Source organism: Antedon mediterranea, chromosome 3, assembly GCF_964355755.1.
Source record: "Antedon mediterranea chromosome 3, ecAntMedi1.1, whole genome shotgun sequence".
Classification (NCBI taxonomy): Eukaryota; Metazoa; Echinodermata; class Crinoidea; order Comatulida; family Antedonidae; genus Antedon; species Antedon mediterranea.
This window is the reverse complement of record NC_092672.1, coordinates 18,180,484-18,202,530: the sequence shown is the minus strand read 5'-3', so window position 1 is coordinate 18,202,530 and position 22,047 is coordinate 18,180,484. Positions and strand designations below refer to the sequence as shown.

The window sequence follows — 22,047 nt, the reverse complement described above, 5'->3', positions numbered from 1 at the left end:
TCATCGATCGTTATTTTCGTGCGTCCCTTAACTATGGCTTAACCACTTCAAAACAAAAATAATTAATTATTCAGTTATAAATAAACAATTTAATTTTGATTAATAATTATTTGAAATGTTGACTTTTAATTTGAAACAAAAGCTGAAATTTCGAATTATTCTGCCTAATTCGAAATTTCAAATAATTAAATTAAGGCCTAATTCAAAATTTCGAATTACTATTTCCGTTAGAACAGCACTAGCCGCGCCTAAATAGGCCTTCGTATTAATTTGAAAATTCGAATTATAAAATTCGGAATTTCAAATTCAATTCGTTATTTCGAATTTCTGAAATTAATATAAATTTGGTTTGGCCCTAATGGGCTTTCGTAGATTCTGCTGAATGTATATTTTTTTGCACGCCATACTTTACACACAGTAGCTTCCGCGGCAGGAGCAGCAGCAAAAACAGCCACGGCCAGCAGCCACCACACTCACGCCAACCACGCCACCGACAAGACAAAACAAAAATGGCAGCTCCGATGGAAATTGACGGTGGTTCTTCCAAATTTTCTAGCCCAACATCTGCTAAATGGGAACGTGACCATAGGGCACTCTATAAAGCCACTACTCCTCCTTCTTGGAAAGAAACATACCGCAAGGTACTTTCAATTCGTTATCTTTCCATTCAGCCCCACTCAGTCAAAATTCAGGAAGTGAGGCCTACTACTCTAAACGGAACCCTAAACGGGACCCTAGCTAGCCTACTAGAGTCTAGCTAGGCATAGCCTAGGCCCTAGTAAGTGCGCCGGGCCTAGGTTTAGATAGGAGGCTAAGCTATGTCAATTTCTAGGTTTAACTGCCTCATATTAGGAACTAGGCCTAGGCCTAGGCTAGCCCTAGTAGTAGGCCTATGGATGATAAGACCAATGACAAAATGAATCTGGCTGGGACGATGAGAAATGTTTCACTTTTTAGACCAAATTCATAATCATTTTTGTTGATATTTATCACGTTTTGAAGGTGTTTAACAATCCGTATTTTACTTATATTGATAATTTTTATATAGGCCTAGCTAGGCCTAATATAAAGTAAATTACTAAAAAACGTAATTTTATATTCAATTTATTACTTCGAAAACTTTGTTTATTTCGTCCATTCGCCAAGCGGCCAACAGAGGGCGTAACTTGTTTACATCGTTAGCGTTACTAAAAAAAACATCATTTTCGACTATGTTTTCAAAATGTTTGCTTTATTTCATCTTTATCCCAAGTATTATGCACTTGTCAATTGTATGACCCACTATACGACCCTGGGAGAGGTGCGTCGTACCTTATGAATACCATGACATACCCATGCGTCAAAAATGTTACTTACCTTTAGATGACTATGACGCACTGTGACCACATAATATGTGGTCCTATTGAGATAACTTTTTTGTCTTTAGACGGTTAAAAATGCGAAAAATAAGTAAATTCTATGTAATTTTAGCAGCCCGCTATAAATCCCAAAATATCGATATTTTTGTTTTTCTTCTGTAATTCACCTACTTTTCGATCGATCATGAGGCCAAAACAAATGCGAAAATACTAGGTTTCTCCCAATTTGTATCAACGCAGTCTGGCAAAAACAGAAAGATAATTACTCCTAACTTTTCAGTGAATATACTGAGTTTTCCCAAATTTTTGGCAAAAATAGAAAGACAATTAATGCAGTAACTATACAATGTCGGGGTAGGTATATAGCTAGCGTACGATGTTCGTACGTTACCGATGTTTACCAGCTAGGCCTACAAAACTAAGCCTAGCTAGGCTAGGCCTAAAGACCGCCCACAAGAGGTCATTTGCCGGAAGCTACTTAGGTAGTGAATTGTTTCTCACTTTTTATCATAATTTATAAACGTACATTTAAGACAAGGAATGACCTGGTTTAATGTTTTTAAAGTAATATATATGTATAATTTTTACAAAATGTCACAAATAATATTAATATAAAGTTAAAAACCTGTTTTTTAAAATCATTATTAGTAGCAACTCATCAGTAATTAGTTGACCACATTTGTCGGGACATGACTGTTGACTTAAAAACTGAGAAATCAATTGTGAATGGAATTAAAATTTACATATAGTCCTAGGCCTAGATTTTAAAATTATTTTCATTACCTTTCAGCGGTGTTTGCAGAGACTTCGAAAAAGTCGTGATAATTTACTGGAACGTATACGATGTTCAGGATCAATAATTCAGGATGGAAAGCTGCCTTCAGTTGTCACTGATGTAATGGAAAAGGAGTGGAGGGTATTAAGAGCAGAACGAAGATGTACTGATGTTCCTGATGTAATGGTTCATTTCTGGTTTAAATGCTTGATGAAAGCAATATATTTTTGTTTAGAGGCCCTAGTCTGGAATTAGGTCTAGTCTCAATAATTTTTTTAGTTTAGTACAAATAATACTGTAAATGGATTTTTTTTTTTCCTTCTATAAACAGAAATTAACAGTTATACTTATTCAAAAATCACCCTTACTGGAGCATAAGCTCGTAATTTAATGAAACTTACACAGTATGTTCAGAATATATTGTAAAGATCATTTCTTGATATTGTGTCATTCCAATTTAGGATTTAACTAGAAAATTGGACATCTATACCCAATTTTTAACCACCATGTCGTAAATTGTTTACTGGGAGAATGTGACTGAAATCCTGAGATGTTGAAAAATAGATCAACAAAGCTATAAAACCTAAGTTAATTACCTGTTTATACAATAATTTAAGTATAGTTTTTTACAATACATTATATTAATTATTATACAGATATTGCCTGCTTAGAGGTGAAATATAAGATTTGACATCCCCAAGAAAATAATGTTATGTTTGAGGGAAATATATAATTCCCCTAGAACATAATATCATCCTGAGGGGATGTCAAATCTTATATTTTACCAATATACAGTAAAAGGCGATATCTGTTATATTACATAGCCAACAACAAGTAGAATATCTGCTGGGTCGGCGGGTAGCTAGGCTAGGCCTCCTTTTTGTATTGTATGTACAGTAAACAAGCTGCCTAGACACCTTACCTTGCTAAGAATAATATACTGTACAGATAATTACTAATTAATGATTCTTTGGCAATAAAATATTCACTAGCCTACTGTAGGTCGTTTAAATAATAACAGAAGAATTTCCATCAATAAGCTTACATTAATAATAATATTATTATCAGGTAGGCCAAATAAATAATAATTTGTCTTCTTCGCGAGCCGAATAACCGGATGTTCGCAGCGTCGTGCGTGTACCGGTTACTACTGTGAGTATTAACCAATCACAAACAGTCTTTCATCACATCTAGGGAGGACTAATAACAAATGAGGGCGCTATGTATACATAGTTTAAATAGTTTAGTTGATTAATTTCTTCAAGCAAGTTCCGTGGCGCAACGCATGAAGCGTTGTCTTATGATGGAGTGACAATTTCATCGCGAGTTCAAGACCCAGTAGATGACTTTTGTTTATTTATCGCCAAACGCGAGTGTTGCCACACAGTCAATATCATCGTACTCGAGAATTTGCTGGATTTTATCTGTTTAATGACAGGGACACGATAATTACGCTAAAATTACACAGTCAATATCATCGTACTTGAGGATATATACGATTTACGATCCTTGCAGCGGTTGTCATGTGATGCAGTTTCAACCAATCACGTTTACGTATTTACATAGGCTATGTAATATAATAAAATGTAACATATAAAGAAACCCAAATAAAACCTAAAATATTTACAATATCCAGAATAAAGCCAGATAACTAGGAGATCATTACTTGTCAGTACAATATGCACTATATAATCCATCATGATGGTGTACAGTATACTAGAGGTTGTAATGTGTATAAATATATAAAAAAAATGTAATTAGAAAAACATATTCTGCCACTAAAAAAAGAGGCTTTTTCATTTGAACATTTTTAAACACTAAATATTTTAGGTTTTATTTGGGTTCATATATGTATTTTATTATATAATGTATTGTATATTGTATACTTAAATGATTGTATAAACCGTTAATTAGCGTATATCTTGCTTCTCCTTATTTCAGTCGTGCTTCATCGCATTTGTGCGCAATTTATGACATTAGGCGGTTAAAATTTGCTATATAAGTCTAATTTTCTCCTTAAATCCCAAATTTTGAACGATGCAATCTTTACAATATATTCTGAACCTACTGTGTAAGTTTCATAAATGTATGAGCTTATGCCCCGGTGAGGGTGATTTTTGACTGGACTATTAATTCAATTGTTTTGTTGCAAATCCACATTTTTTTAGACCGTGTGTTTAACTTTTTAATAGTGTTTTTCAGTGCCCAACCATTGTCACTTTGTTTATCTCTGGAAGCCTACCGTATATTTCGGTGTATAAGTCGCACCTGTGTATAAGACGCACCCCCTAACTGAGAGTAAAATATCGGTATTTTTTATATCGTCGATGTAGAAGACGCACTTTATATTTCATCAAAACAATGTTTTTTAAAATTGTAATCAATATTATTGTAATAAGATATTTTGTTATATCTACAACGGCGTCCTTTATTTAGGTTTTTTCTTACCTAGGCTCGGCCGCGCTCAGCCTCAACAAGAAGGGAAGTCAGTTCTTTCTAACTTGTTATTCATGAGTTTTCGCACCCGCAACATCGAGTGCATGACCATGTGTGTGGGCTAGCCTCGCGCGATCATTTGATAGGGCGAACGTTTTCATCGTATTCATATGGCCGCCAAGAAGGGCTTGCGCTGGAGGTACGGCGATCGTGCGTATAACTATAATACTTGCAATCGTAAACGTTTACAAATGAAATTTTATCTGAGCACCTAAAACAGCTCCATAATGAACAAATCTTTTCATCATATTTAGTATAACATCACGCTAAAATGCCTTGAAAACTAGACAGAAGCTGGTTGCCGTTACGTTTAGTACACTGTCCTAGGCCTACTCTTAGTACTAGGTGCCTAGGCCTTACCTTCAAGGTATCGATATGTACAATCTGTGTGGTGAGGCATTTATGTTCGGTGTATAAGACGCATCCTTAATTTAGAGGTCAAATTTGCATGTCAAAAGTGCGACTTATACACCGAAATATACGGTAGTCGTAAAGTTTTCTGCTTATTAAAAACTTATTTAGGCTTTCCTGTACACAGTTTTACAAAGTTTTCAAAAAATCTTTTTTTGCCTAAATTTGGAAGAAACGTTGGTTAATATGTCCAGGCCTGAAACATGCATAATCCATAACATACAGTATGCCTACTCCCAATAAAGTTGTTGATTTTTATGTTATTGTGGCAGTAATAAAAAAAAAATTGAGATTTGTTTAAAACAATAACATTTTAGGTGCATGGCGCGGGATCATAAGATTGGGTCTCGCACCAGTTGCGTGGGACTTACTGTATGACTTTTTTTTTGCAGCTTGTAGAAGAGATAGATGATATTGACACAGTTCTAAGCATTATGGAAGAAATTCAACTGGAGCTTATGAAAGAAGGTAAACAATTTATTATTACTAACTACTATTACTATTTACAAATTTTAATTTATTATTTAAATTCATTAAAAAACATTAGGCGAGGGGAAATACCCAACTGTGTGGACGATCGGACCCATTCTAAAAATAAAGGGAAGCCGATCGGTCCACGAAAATGATTAGGATTTATAATTGTCCACCATAAAAATGCTAAACAGTATATTTTTGGTATCAAAAAAGAACATATGAATAAAATAAAAGCACAGCAACCATGACATGCTACACAGGATGCAAAGTTCACTGGGTCCCACGTACCATGACATGCTACACAGGATGCACAGTTCAGTGGGTCCCACGTACCATGACATGCTACACAGGATGCACAGTTCACTGGATCCCACGTACGATCAACAATTAAATCGTCCATGTAATAATAATAATAAATGAAAACTTATATAGCGCCGGTATCCTCCACCCATGTGGCGCTCATGGCGCTTTGTGCATTAACAACGTGCGAGAACATCAGCGAATAGCGACGTCTTTAGGTTGGTCTTGAAACTGTTTAGACTAGTTGAGCATTTAACTGTTGCTGGTAAGCTGTTCCATACACTTGCGGCCGCAACGTAAAAAGATCTCTGACCCCACTGATTTTTCGCTCTACGCTCTTGAAGAAGGTTTTGTGACAATGATCGTAGGCCTCTGCGGGATGATTCGTAACGATCCACAAGGTCAGATAAATAAGCAGGAGCACTGTCATTTAGGATCTTGAATACAAACAACGCAAGTTTGTACTTAATACGTTGTTGAACAGGCAACCAATGCAAATCCATCAGGACAGGAGTTATGTGAGCGTTTGATTTTGTATAAGTTACAATTCTAGCTGCCATATTTTGCAAGCGCTGCAAACGTTGTATTTGAGATTTTGGTATGCCAAACAACAAGGCATTACCAATGTCAATTTTAGAAGTGACAAATGAGTGTACAATCAATTCAGCTGTTTTCTTGTTAAGATTACCGCGAATACGACCAAGGTTCCTAATCGATATGCATGCTGCTTTGGATACAGTTGTTATTTGTGCTTCCATAGTGAGATTACTATCCAGCATGATTCCCAGATTCCGGACCACCGATGAGGGAGCGATGTTAGAGTTTCCGATTCTGATATGTGTGATGTTGATTTTGGAGATGTTACATTTAGACCCGACGATAATAAACTCTGTCTTTCCATCATTCAACTTTAGGTAATTTGTTGTCATCCAATTGCGAACATCTTCTATACAGGCTTCCATCTTACTGATTGCTGCAGCAACATCCCTTTGCACTGGATTTACTGACACATAAATCTGTGTATCATCTGCATAGAAATGGAAATGTAGACTGTGTTTGCGAATAATGTCACCAAGGGGAAGCGTATAAATGGAAAACTGGCCAGGCCCAATTACTGACCCCTGTGGTACACCATATTCCAGGCAAGCTTCATCTGAGAATGCATCATTGATACAGACTAGCTGACGTCTTCCTGTAAGATATGACTGGAACCAGTTAAGAGCAACACCATTTATGCCAATGCGATTTCTCAGACGGGTTATCAGTCTTTGGTGATCAACTGTATCAAACGCTGCTGACAAATCCAACAACACCAATAGCGTTATTTTCCCATCATTCATTCCTTGTAACAAATCATTCTGTACCTTTAAAAGGGAACTCTCCGTGCTATGACATGCACGATATGCCGACTGGTAATTCTCATTTAAATTATGCTTTTGAAGATATGGAGTAATGCGTGATGTCACTACACGCTCCAGAGTCTTTCCAAGAAAAGAAAGATTCGACACCGGGCGGTAATTTTTCAGCGTGTTATGATCCAAGTTTTGCTTTTTTATTAAAGGACGAACGTGAGCAATTTTCAGTTCATCTGGCACTATGCCGGTATTAAGAGAATGGTTAATGATTTCCGTTATTATTGGAACGACTGCGTCTATACACTTCTTCAGTATAGAAGTAGGAACTGGATCTAACCTGCATGATTTTGTTGGTGATTTCATCAGAATGTTGCGGATCTCATCTTGAGATGCTGGTGTAAATGTTGTGAGATGCTGATGAACAGCTGTCACAGGCTCATTAAATGACATGTCATCAATCTTGAAGTCATCTCTGATGATCTTGATCTTGTCTGTGAAAAACTGACAGAACCTGTTCGCAAGATCTAAGTCAGAAAGACTATCTGGGAGAGGTGATACCTGGCGATGATGAAGGAGTTGGTTAACAATTTTAAAAAGTCCTTTCTGATCTGCTGCATGTTCTTCACACAAGCCAATGTAGTAGTTGGCCTTTGCCTTTCTTACCATGGAATTTACATTCCTCTTCTGTGCTCAATCGTCAATGGCGGCCCGGTGCTAACTGCACTTTCCGCCCACAATCTCTCATTCACCTGCAGCGCTGCGGTGACCGTGAAATCTCTCTTAGGTGCGAAACTGCAATAATAATAATAATAAATGAAAACTTGTATAGCGCCGGTGTGCCCCACCCATGTGGAGCTCATGGCGATTTGTGCATTAGCAACGTATGAGTACATCAGCAAATAGCGACGTCTTCAGGTTGGTCTTGAAACTAGTGAAGCATTTAACTGTTGCTGGTAAACTGTTCCATACACTTGAGGCTACAACGTAAAAAGATCTGTGGCCTCACTGATTTTTGACTCTATGCTCTTGAAAAAGGTTTTGTGACAATAATCGTAGGCCTCTGCGGGATGATTCATAACGATCCACAAGGTCAGATAAGTAAGCTGAAGTGCTGTCATTTAGGATCTTAAAAATGAACAACGCCAGTTTATACTTAATACGTTGTTGAACAGCCAACCAATGAAAATCTATCAGAACAGGAGTTATATGATCATATGTAAGTCACAATTCTAGCTTCCATATTTTGCAAGCGCTGCATACGTTGTATTGGAGATTTTGGTATGCCATACAACAAGGCATTACCAATGTCAATTTTAGAAGTGAAAAATGAGTGTACAATCAATTCAGCTGTTAAGATTAAGATTACTGCGAATACGACCAAGGTTCCTGATCAATATACATGCTGCTTTAGATACAGTTGTTATTTGTGCTTCCATAGTCAGATTACTATTCAGCATGATTCCCAAATTCTGGACCACCAATGAGGGAGCAATATTAGAGTTTCCGATTCTGATATGTGTGATGTTGATTTTGGATATGTTACATTTGGACTCGACGATGATAAACTTGGTCTTTCCATCATTCAACTTTAGTTAATTTGTTGTCATCTAATTATGAACATCTTTTATACAGGCTTCCAACTTACTGATTGCTGCAGCAACATCCCTCTGAACTGGATTTACTGACACATAAATCTGTTTATCATCTGCATAGAAATGGAAATGTATACTGTGTTTGTGTAACTGACCCCTGTGGTACACCATATTCCTATGTATACTGTGTTTGTGTAACTGACCCCTGTGGTACACCATATTCCAGACAAACTTCATCTGAGAATGCATTATTGATACAGACAAGTTGACGTCTTTCTGTAAGATATGACTGGAACCAGTAAGAGCAACACCATTTATGCCAATGCAATTTTTCAGACGGGTTATGTCCGTCTGTATCGACTGACAAATCCAACAACACTAATAGCATTATTTTCCTTGTAACAAATCATTCTGTACCTTTAAAAGGGAACTCTTTATGCTATGACATGCACGATATGCTGACTGGTTATTCTCATTTATATAATGCTCTAATAGAAGATATGGAGTAATGAGTGAGGTCTTTCCAAGAAAAGAAAGGTTCGACACCGGGCGGTAATTTTTGTTTTGATTTTTTATTGAAGGACGAGCATGAGCAATTTTCAGTTCATCTAGCACTATTATATACAGGTGTACCACAGGGCTGTGTAGTGTCGCCCTTTCTTTTTCTTTATTTACCTATGACTGTTACCTACTACAGTAACTGTCATATCGGTATGGTTCTATAACGCTACCGAAAATGAAACACATGACCTAAATAGAATAGTCAAGACTGCATCGCATATAATTGGATCTGCACAATTGCCTTTGGAGAACATATTTTCGGATCGTCTTCTGAAAAAGGCAGTGGCTATCAAAGATGATCAATTTCATCCGGCCTTTAGTATGTTCCAGTCGATGCGCAGCGGTCAGCGATTTTGTTCTATTAAGGCCAATAAGGCACGATTTACAAACAGTTTCTTTCCAGGAGCTATTAGAGCCGTAGACATAATGTAGACACTTTTTGTAATGTTTATTTTTTTAGTGCATGTTGTGTCCGTTGGATATTGTGTCCTGCCAACAGAGCAAACAGAATTTCTATGTTTTTTTTCTTAAAACAACAACAACTTGACTATGCCGGTATTAAGAGAATGGTAATGATTTCTGTTATTATTGGAATGACTGCGCCTACACAGTCTTTTCTGATCTGCTGCATGTTCTTCACACAAGCCAATCTAGTAGTTGGCTTATTGCCTTTCTTAACATGGAATTTACGTTCCTCTTTTGTGCAATGTAAGCTTGACGATCTATTTCAAGATGACAGATTCTCCATTTCTTTTCAAGTTTACGCTTTGTTCTTTTCTCAGCATAAATATCACTGTTATACCAACTCGTCTTTGGTCGGACCTTTACTGTTCTTTTTTTTGTTTGTCAAGAAGTTCACTCAAAGTGGTGATATATAGTCATACTTTACTTGATAAATCAAGCTTTGAGAGCGAGGTTCCAAGATCAGACTGTGTGATATCCTTACACAATGTTTAAAATTTATAGCATTCCAGAGTTGCGATGGATTTGGTGATTACTGGTGGCTTCTTACATGTGATTGCATAGTGATCTGATATACCATCAATGACATTAAGGTTTGAGAAAACAGGAGGATCAGATGAACGAGTTATCACCAAGTCTAATGTATGACCATGTTGGTGTGTAGGTGTAGACACATGCTGTTGAAGATGCTTGCCACAAGTAGATTCTGAAAGTGATCTGCATCATTTGGCATATCCACATGGATGATAAAGTCTCCAACGTATGGGAGCTTCAATAAATAGTGATCAACCAAAGTTGAGAATTCTTCAGTGAAAACATTTAGACTGCAACCCGTTTTCGCTTTGAGGATGATATTTAGCAGTTTAACTGATTTTGGTAATAATAATCCTGTTTCATAACATTTAACCACTATGCTTTCACTTTAAAGAAGTGCAACTCCACCACCTCTTTTAGTACCTACATAGAGAGTATCTGTTGGTCGTAATATCTCCTATAACTGATGTTTCTTCTGGTTTAAACCACATTTCCGAAACGAAATCTACAAATTCTGTTGTTTTTTTTCCTAAATGATCTTATATTAATACTGCAAAATTTGATATTGTTTTTAGATAAGAGAGAGTTTGATAAATCCAGAAATGATTATTGATTAGAGATTGATTATTGATATGATTATTTTTAGTATGTTTTTCACGCCCAGCTCTTATTATACTATGCCTGGTTTTTCTCTTTGGCCTTCTAGGTACAGTAATAGGTGGATACTACAGCAGCTAGAGTTCAACTTAAAAGATTGTATCATTAAGGGTGTCACAAAACCTAAGACCACTAAACCTAAGACACCCCAAGGCCTAAGACCACTAAACCTAAGACTCCCTAAGACCTAAGACCACTAAACCTAAGACCCCCTAAGATCTAAGATCACTAAACCTAAGACCTAAGACCACTAAACCTAAGACCCCCTAAGACCTAAGACCACTAAACCTAAGACCACTAAACCTAAGACCCCCTAAGACCACTAAACCTAAGACCACAAAACCTAAAACCCCCTAAGACCTAAGATCACAAAATGTACAGTAAGACCCAAGACCTTAGATTACAAATTCTACGACAGCTTAAAAACAATAATAGCTGATCTATACATAATTTTAAACATAGTAGGTTTCATTTATTAATGCTTTTTACTATAAATTTAATTAAATATTTATTACAAACAGAAATAAACTCACAATATTTTCACCTGTTTCAAAGGCGTGGTATAAGAGTAAATATAAACCTTTGTTTCACAACAAACAAACTTGACGGTTTGTTTGTTATATATTTATTGCATTGGTTTCAGGGGTGTTTCCTTTTCACACCTGCCTTGTATTTTGACTCCAAATTCAACTAACTTTAACCTGAATACCACACCTTAGAATTAGGCCTCATACTTTTATGAAAGAGATTAACACAAAAAGGAACAAATAAATACTTGGTATTATTTATAAATAAACATTGGTTTACAGATGTGTTTCTCGCACACTATTCACAAATTTCGCATACTCAATGTTCAATATTTTCGTTTCTATGGAGCGCCAAAAGAGCATCAGTAATGGAGAGTGGAATGCGTCTACTTTTAATGCATTTATTGGTGAAATGCACTTTTGAATCATTTGATAGTTGATTGTGGACATTGGTGTAGATTGAAGTTATTGAGATTAAAACTGAGAAATATCATGTTTATCATGTATTTTACTGTGCTGTTTATCACGTAAACAAAATGGCCACTATTTTCATACAAACATGAATATTGTATTGAGTTAATTTTGGTGTCAAATTGTTCACAATGTATGTGGTTATATTAGCTCTAATAGTAATAGAATATTTGTTTAAAAATTTACTGGAAAACCCATTTTCAACAATTTTGACCTCTGTTCGCCATATCTAATGTCTGACAGAATTAAAACTACAGTAGGAGCAAATTGTTCCCAAGATGTATATTTATATTCAGTTTAACAGTTCTGAGCTTGCTTGAAAATGACTGGAAGTGTGGTTATTGACATAAATTTATAAGTTTCTTAATATTGTAATAATATAAATTGATAAATAGTTGTCGTAGGGAGCCAATGTTGGTGTCCAATTGTTCACAATGTATATGTTTATATTTGTGATCATTGCTTTAAAATCCTGTACATAGGAGCCTATCGGGATGGATTATAATTCAAAGAGGTGTTGGGGATGGAGGGAGTTATGTGCGGTGGTTGTTTGGTAACATATGTGGCACAAGCAAGCGAAATTGGACATAAGTCGCATGTGTAGATTTGTAGAAATAGCCAAAAACAATAAAAAACAAATTTATTTTTACAGAAAATGATAGCTGAAACAATATTTATTTACATTACCTTGGTGTTTTTATATTTTGAGACAAATAAATAAATACAATTTAACATCTGTGTGGCATGTTGGATAAAAAGATGGTGTAAATTATGATTTTTATAAAACCTATCATGTTTATGCTTAAATTGAACACTTGTTGATTTTAATGAAAATTGTTCATAATAGAACAATAGTTAATTAACAAAGGTGCGAAGTTTCATTGAAATAAAACAATTAGAATACCCTTATTGCCCTATTTATTTGTTTGTATTTGTCATTTCCTGTTACTTTCCTTTAAAAGCATTTCTCAAAAAACTGATTGTAACAACCAAAACTTTAGACTGAGATATCTCTGGAAGTAAACATGGTATCAAGATATTTTTTTCAGCATTTTAAATCTTGATATTAAGCAAGACAACATTCGCTAGTTGTTAAAAAAGTGTGCTACGCGCAAAAATAGTTGCTGAGAATGATATTGATATGAACTATTTTCTTGACCAATGATAAAAAATAAAGTCTTACGTTTTTGGCGAAAGTTGTCCATTAAAGTGAATAGAAATGTGTATCTGAGTATTTTGACACCAACTACAACCATATCCGCCCAACAATTTCTGAGATATGAAAAGTGTTCTCCAAGCCAAAATGTTTGTGCCAGCTATATGTCAAAGGTCAAAATTAGGGGTTTATTGACAGTTTATGATTTTTATTACATTAGAAGAAATAGAAACATATACTTTGCGAGTAATTTGAGACCACAATTATCACTTTCTGACAGTGGTTGCTGAGAATCAGATATTCATATGGCCAATTTCTTGACCAGTGGTCAGAAAAGGGGTTTCCGTCCACTTTTGCAAAAGTTGCCCATTAGAGTGGATAGAAATATGGGTCTTCTGAGTAGTTTGGCACAAAAAATATTCCAATACACCCAGTAGTTACCAAGTTACACAAAGTCTTAACTTAATAATTATTTACATAAACCAAAGATAATAACATTGATATTGTTAATTTTTATAAAAATGTTTTGGGCAACCCCCTAAAACCTCATGTGCCAATCGTACATCTTCAATTTTATGATCGCTGCATATATTTTATAACAGGACTTTTGTTCATGAAAATTTCCCGCAGTTTTGTGTCATATAATTGTCACACATTTTAAATGTCCCGTCTATAGTTTAAGGAAAGGTGGGGAAAAATTGATTGTGTGTTGTAAACGTGCGAAGATATGGAAATAAAACTAGCCGCACATTATTTTCAATAAAATTAAAAGATAAAAAAAAAGAAAATGAGGTTTTAGACAAATTACAGTTGCGTACCTTTATTGAACGTCATATCTGAACAGTATAAAACTCATTAAATAATTATAATGTCTGGTCTTTTTTTAACTGGAAGTACAATATATTCACGGTATCTAGCAGTATGTCTGCTGGGCTGTCCAGGCTAAATACATCATCTCCATCACGCTCATCTCCGTCACATTTCCCATTTTTGTTGTTGTGACGGGGATGACGGCCAGTGACAGATATGACTTTTTGTTATTATCTGGGTTTTTTTTTTTTGTAAACATACTCAAATCAAATCTTAAAGAAGACATTTATAACATCATACTAATATGTTAAAACAATCATTTTTTTTATTAATCGAGAAAAAAATACTGTATAGTATCAAAGAATTAATAATTTTATAATTCGTAACCCGTTTTTTTCTATCTTTGTATATTCCATAAATGTGATGGATATGACAGCAACATGGAACCATGAATAGAATACAAAATATATAATAAAGATTGCGCCAAACATACGCTTGACATGTAATACATGTTCATTTATCTGAACAAACTTTTAAAATTTAAAGAAAAGAAAAACAGTCTTAAAATTTATTTTGTCGGATATATGTACAGTATGTGTCCGTCTTTGGAGACAATGGAATAATGTAATCTATTTACAGTACCTTGTACTATACTTCAAACACACACAAATATAAGTTTGCAGAGCTTTTCTAATTGCATTATAACTAATATTGTAATGTTGTTTAGGCTGCCTGATAATATTTATTTTAAATAATTTTACTTGATTTAGAGCAAACTTTACTTGGAGAATATGAGGCACATTTAAAGCATGAGGAAGAAGTGCTGTGTGCATCAGTTGCTAATATGCATACTAAAGAAGTAGTCACCTGTCCTATCTGTAAGAGGTTAGTGTAAATCTATTATAATGAAACATTACCAATAATCTAATTATTTTATTCTATTTTATTATATGTTCAGTTAGCAATATAAATTATACATTAGCCTATACTAGAAATTGCAAAGTACAAGTGCTGCGCATGTCTCTATTAGAACGCATTGGATAACGGGATAACAAAAGACCTCTTAGACTATGCACACTGTACAGTCGTTGCCTGCAATAGTTTATTTCAAAGAGTGAAAATCATAGTCGTCTTGGGCCAATGTTTTGCAGTCAAAAAATTAACTTTTGAATCTGACAAGCAATGAAATTATTTGAATATGCAACATTCATTTTTTAAATTTTTTTTTAGAAATGGACTTATGGAAAATAAAGGTGTAATATTTTGTGCATGTGGACTTAGGATTCAGACGGAGGTTACATTTTTTTTTCTTTAATACCATGGCCCACACACATGTTTATTTTAGTCTTAAATGATTATAAATAAAAATGTGTATGTAAAGACCACATTACATACTGAGCTCGCAATATCATTTTATTGGCTCAACGTGTAGATCAATCTGTTTTAAGCTTGTCATACTAAATGTTTTGGACGACGACAACCCCCTCAAAATGCCCCTTGGGATCGGAACGTGTGAAAACCTTTTTGTGACATCACTAAAAGAAACTTTTGTGTTACAGAGATAGGAATTTTAAAGTAAATCATTGACACAAACTATGGAATTAATTACTTATGCCTTTGAATTTTTATTCTTGGATAAGTAAGTTAGCTTAATCAGTATTTATTTTTGAATGACGACATTTTAATTTTCGTTCATGCGACAGAGGTATCTAATCTTTACTGTGTAAATCGCGTTAGTTAGGCATGGATATTAGTGGAGATGAAAGCCCATTGATGTGATGTGATGTGTGATGTGGATGACGAGTTAGAGTAAAATCTACTAGTTTAGTAGTAGTAGGCGCAAGACCTTTTGAGAATAATTCACAAAGTCCAGAGGAAAGACCGGGATTACCCTCTGGGGACAGAGAGCTTTCTAAAGACTCGCCGGGCAAGGGACCTAGAACGGTTTGGATCACCTGCAAACCTGCATACAAGGCATGGAAGAGAATGGTAAGTTAGGTTTGTAATGGTACTTGGTAGTTGATTTACATTAGGCCTAGCCTACTTAACTAGTAGTAGAGTAGTACTGTAGAGTAGTACTAGGCTAGACTAGAGACCTATTATTAGTAAGGTGAGTGCCCTAACTAGGCCTACCAGACTACAATTAAATTGTTCCCAACCTAGGCTAGCAAGACCTTGCAGTGCATTACTAGGCCTACTATTACTAGACTATATAGATTTAAAAAAAATTAGGGTAATAATAATACTAATAATAATTAATACCGACATAAACTGCATTCCATTTACCAGTAATTTAACCAACTGGCTAGTAGTACTAGTACAACTCACAGGTGTTTATTTTACCGGAGAAATCTTATGTAGGAGAATTTTACAGTAGGCGGAGGTATGCACTCTCGTAGTGGCTTTCTAGTTCATTTATGTAGTAACATGTTTACATTTTAAGCATTAAACATATTAAGGAAATGCTATATAATAGTCTTTTTTAAAATTGCATTACAATTCACCTATGGTTTGAGCCCGTGATATTAAATCCATGTTACAAATCTCTTAATGGCAGTATGTGTCGCGATCCGGAGCAAATGGTAGAGGGTGGAATAGAAAGGTACTCTACACAATTAAAAGAATAGACAATATGAATGATACTGACATTGTTAAATCAATAAAGTACTGTATATACTTTGTCATACAATGACTATGACAACAGTGAGTAGGCATGTATTGTAAACACATACATTGTATACAGTAGTTTTTAAATGGACACAATTATACATTGATTTGTTTATACATTTTTGTTTCTCTTATCAGACGATACCGTTACACAGCCTACCGGCAATTTATTCGATGGTGTTGAGGGTGCGTTGGTAAAAATCATAGAGTACCCATGGCATCTTGTGTTGGCAAGAAAATCAGAGGTTTTTCCAGATCAAGGAAACAATTATACAGGATTTAAATATCCTCTATTAGATAGTATTATAACCCACCCACCTGCTAGTATTGTTACAAACATTGTACGCTAGCTATAGCCTGGTATTGTCTAGTTGCTGTACGCTAGATATAGCCTGGTATTGTCTAGTTGCTGTACGCTAGCTATAGCCTGGTACTGTCTAGTTGCTGCATTAATTATCTTTCTTTTTATGACAAAATAGACCCAGTATTTTTGTTGAAAAGTTATGATTATTCCATTTGTTTTGTGCGTTCAATGCAATATGCAATATTTATAGCAGGGCGCTAACATTGTTAGAATCTACTTATTTTTCACATTTGTTACCATTTAAAGGTGAACAAATTATTGCAATAGGCCCATAGAGTATTTAATTTTACATAAAATGAAGTTTGTGACTTTAAATTGAAAAAACATAGGTGCCTTTAATGGTTTTAACAGCAAACAAAAATCGCATATCAGCTCTATCTTGATGGCTATAAATGCGAGTCTATATATCATTTTCGCTTAAATTTTTTCATATTGCTAGACTTCCACACAAAAAATGATAATAATAATAATTCACAGCAGGTGTGTTATAAAACAAATACAATTATTTTATTATACTTTGTAAATATTCAGTATTTGTATATTAAAGACATGAAGGCTTGATAAAATATATATGGCACAGTAATTAGTGAGTAAATCGGTTTTGTCACAAACTCATTCTTGTTTTGGTAGCTTTTCAGCTATAGTTTCAGGATCCCACATACTTTCTGAATACTGATACTGAATAGCTTAATTTTTCCATTATCATATAAAATAAGAAATTCTTCTTAAAGATTGGCAAGTATATATTAGTACAATTAAAAACATGATATATATATAAATTTAAACAAACATTAAAAAATAGAATACACACACATTATTCGTTAGTAATATTTTGCGGATCGGTGATTTTAATGTTATTGTTTTTGATAAAAGACGGAAGTCGGCGATTATTATTTTTACCGAGGATCAATTTAATAGTTTGCCATGTTTTCTTTATCATTCCCATAGGTATTAAATTTGTTTCTGAAATAGTTTCTAGATATAACACAGGTTAGATTGGTCAATTTGTAGAGTTTATTGCGTTTATTAATGGATTTAATTATACCGTCTGTAATCCAAGGTTTGTTTTATTTACGAATGTTCATTGAGCTTAGTATGAAATAAATTATAAGCTCTGTCAACATCATTTATAGATACTCTGGTAGCTAGATCAACTTTCATATAGGTCCAGAGAATTTAATTTCAGAAATTGGCTTAGGATGGTCAAACAATAATTTTTGGCTTGGTTACACATTTTGAAAATGTGGCGAAAGGTCAAAAGGTCAGGGTGAAAGGTTATAATACCAAACACCAATATGTCCTTAAATCTCGACAAGTGTCAATACAAAATGAATTTTGGTTTTTACTCAGGGTAGGACTCTCTCATCTTGTCCTCTTCCATCTTGACACTATTAAACCAACTTTCAAGCCCTACTAGTTCTTTACACGTCGTCTGACGGCTCTGAAACATGGCATGCATATACTAGGGTAATAGGTGAACAAAGCTGTAGAGAGAGAATTTTCGTACTTCGTGAACCCATCCTGATGAAATCCGTATCGTCTATAAACCCACCCTGGCAAAATCCGTATCGTCTATAAACCCATCCTGATGAAATCAGAGTCATAGAATGAACCCACCCTTGCAAAAACGTAGAATGAACCCACCCTGGCAAAATCCTTATCGTCTAAATCCACCCTAAAAAATCCGTATCATGCAATGAACTTAATCCTGGAAAATATAGGTTATTGTGGCTGAATAAAAAAACATAACCGGATGTATAATTATCACGTCATCACTTCCGGTTTTAAAAAATTAAGCCGTGTTTCATATTATTTAAAAAGGAAATTACTTGGAGATTCATAATTTTTGTCATAAAGTCATTTCGGGTTATGTGACGTCACTTCCGGTTTACGAAAATCTTCGCATTATAGACATGTTTGGTATCTTTGAAAAGAAAATCACTGTGCCCCGAGTATCGCACATTTGTGCTCGTTCAATTCATAAAATCGCGCGTTGCCCAACTCTGACGTCGAAAATAGGAGGTGCACAACTTCACGTAAATGTCCACATGTTGTCAAAGTTATGAAATGTTATGTTTACACGTTTTAGAGAAACGTAACTCACAAAAAAGGAAGGGAGAAAGAATAATGCAGAAAACAATAGTGATGATCCAATACAATAACAAGGAGTTCACCGCATATTGCGGATAACTAATAATATAGAAAAAAAGTTGATGACCTCATACAATCACAAGGAGTTAACCGCATATTGCGGATAACTAATAATATAGAAAAAAAGTTGATGACCTCATACAATCACAAGGCGTTATCCATCAAGGTGTGGATGACTAATAATTCTTAAAAACATTTTTGTTGAATTATGCTATTTTAATGTCATATAAGACACTCCACTTTGACCAAAAATTGGATTGAAAAAATTTTTTTGAAAAAAAATGTAATTTAAAGGAAAAAATAGGAAAATTGGCTACCAGCCAGTGGGGTTTGATTGAATTTAACAATTAATTTTGTCATTTTATAAGTGAAAACATTTTTTTTTTTCTATGGAAGTGATGAACTTTATTAAAACTACAAAATAACCTATTCAAACTCTGATTTAATTAATCTTGATTTTTCATGTTTTTGGAGGACACTATATCTTTAAAAACCAAATAATATTAATAAATTGACATCATTCGTTTTTTTATTTTTACAGCAAGACTGTTTAACGCTTAGTAATGTAAGGCAACAGTTAGGTGATGGAGTAGATCTGCATACAAACAGTATGTGTCTTGGTCAGCCTGTATTTTCTGTTAATTCACTGGATATGATTGGCAGTCAGAATTTATTGATGTCATGTGAGGTAAGCATGTATAATATGGATATGAAAAAAAAACATGAATTTTGTTTTGTATTTTGCCATTTTGTCACAATAGCCTTTAGCATGAAACGGACGGAAGTGTTTTGTATCCTATATTTGTATTTATATTGAAAATTTAAGCAATAACATACTAACTACAGCTACTTTGATTTACAAAAAAGTATATACACAAAATACAATGTACAAATGAGCACTGCAACCTGTAGTCAAAAAATAGGTGAATATTCAAGGATCTCCTTGTCAGGCTGTAGTTGCTATCTAGATTCACCTGCACCCAATCCCAGTATAGCTTACAATTTAGCTGCAAAACAAACATACTGTAATACAATTAATTATTATTTTTGTATCTTTCAGGACTGTGATTTTCTTCATGTTGTTATCTAAATATCAACAATCAACTACTTTGTGTATACTTCAAAGTATTTTAAAAGTTTATTTACAAGTTATACCTCTGTGTATTTTGTGTATGTATATTGATTATAAGTGTGCTCAATGAAATGTCAGTATCTAAGTTTCAATTCAATTATTGTTGCTGATGTTTGTTCTAAAGTTGTATATGATGTGATTTCGCTGTATCTTTTGTATGTTTTTAGCATGTTAAAACCAAATATATTTTGTGTATGTGTAAACTTGTGATTTATAATAATGAAAATAATCATATGTAGGATATGAAAAGAAATTCCATGATTAGTTATTTTGCATCAGTGATAAGAGAGATTATCTGTAAAAGCAATGTTTCTATGCAAGCCTTACATTTCTCATGGAACAATTGATCTTTTAATTGATATATATAATTGTGTATCTAATTAAGAAAAAGTTGTATATGCCTATATTGTAGTTTGAAAAACAGTATCATTATTTATTTTAAATGTTATGACTTTATTGTGTAGGTATGTTTATATAAAAATTTGTTATTCAAAGTTTGATTTGGTGCTAAAAATGAACATTAATATTAGCCCTTTATTTAGTATAGTTATTGTTTTGTGAAACATTTGTGTATTTCATTGCTAATCATGCTATTAAATTTGAGAATTGCAATACAATATAGAAAGACAATTTATCATTAATTTCATACTAGTCCCAGATTAGAGTGTTTTGATTGAACAATTGTACACAAATAATACAAATAATGAATGTTTATGAGTGCAATGGTACAAATAATTTTATGAGGTGAAATATTCTATTTCACCTTGTAAAAATAATAGCAATAGAGAGGTTTCGCAATCTTACGAATACGAAAACGGATACGTCACGCACACGTATTCGTTTTCGTAAGCCAGTAAAAATCTGTTTCGCATGGCAACAAAATATTGAGGCGCGTCCAAAATATGACTGCGGTAAATTTGAACGAAGCGCAGGTACGTGTTGCTTGGTTGCCTAGGCCTAGCGTAACATCAAAGCGAGTGAGGACTTTAAAAACTGCTATTTATCAAAATTGACTTGGCATTTTAGTAAATTACTTTCAATAAATCTATAATTATATTATAATCATGAATCATTCCTAATTCAAATGCAAAATGTGCAAAAATAGATCAAAAACTATACTCGTTTTGTAGTTACGAATATGACTGGTGATATTCGTCAACACGAATACGCTTTACGAATATGAAATGGGGATCAGCTCAAAAGTTTCACAAATGTATGACGTATCCGTTTTCGTTATCGTATTCTTAAGGTTGCGAAACCTCCCTAATAACACAAGAAAGTATTTGTTCCATTTTATGAGTATAACAAATTTACTTTTACTTTTTTTACTTTACAATATTTACTTTTTTTCTGCAAGACGAGAGTCTAGGCCAAGACATAAATGAAAATAATTTTTTAAAACAAATATAGATGGTACACACTACAAGTTAATTTTTAATTGGATCCTTTTTTAAGACAATTCACGATAGTGCATTAACTAGAAAAACAAACAAATAATTTTTGTTAATTTGACAGATTCATTTTGGTACAGTGGCCTGTAAGTGTCACAGCAATTTTCACAAAATATCACGGCAATTTAAAAACCCACGGCAATTAAAAAATGAAACAGAATGCCACGGCGAAGGTAAACTCATTGGAATCTTAGATTTTATTTATGATCCTAAAAAATGTAATTGAATATTGGTAACATTTTGTTAAAATTATTTCCTGTACCCACTTACAATTTTGAGCGTTATTTCTAGAATGTTTACTCGATGGTAATATAAAGTTGGTTCGTACTTTCGGTACTGATTT

At 34.1% G+C, this 22,047-nt stretch overlaps 1 protein-coding gene across 1 annotated transcript; it reads left to right on the top strand.

The window, feature by feature from the left end:
* Nucleotides 1-429: 429 nt before the first annotated feature.
* On the top strand, nt 430-20,861 carry LOC140044989 (RPA-interacting protein B-like). The gene is made up of 7 exons (XM_072089715.1): nt 430-641; nt 2,149-2,313; nt 5,433-5,508; nt 14,710-14,824; nt 15,170-15,233; nt 19,663-19,809; nt 20,182-20,861. Exons 1-7 carry the CDS (start codon nt 510-512, stop codon nt 20,209-20,211), a joined length of 729 nt encoding a protein of 242 aa, XP_071945816.1. The 5' UTR covers nt 430-509; the 3' UTR covers nt 20,212-20,861.
* Nucleotides 20,862-22,047: the final 1,186 nt, after the last annotated feature.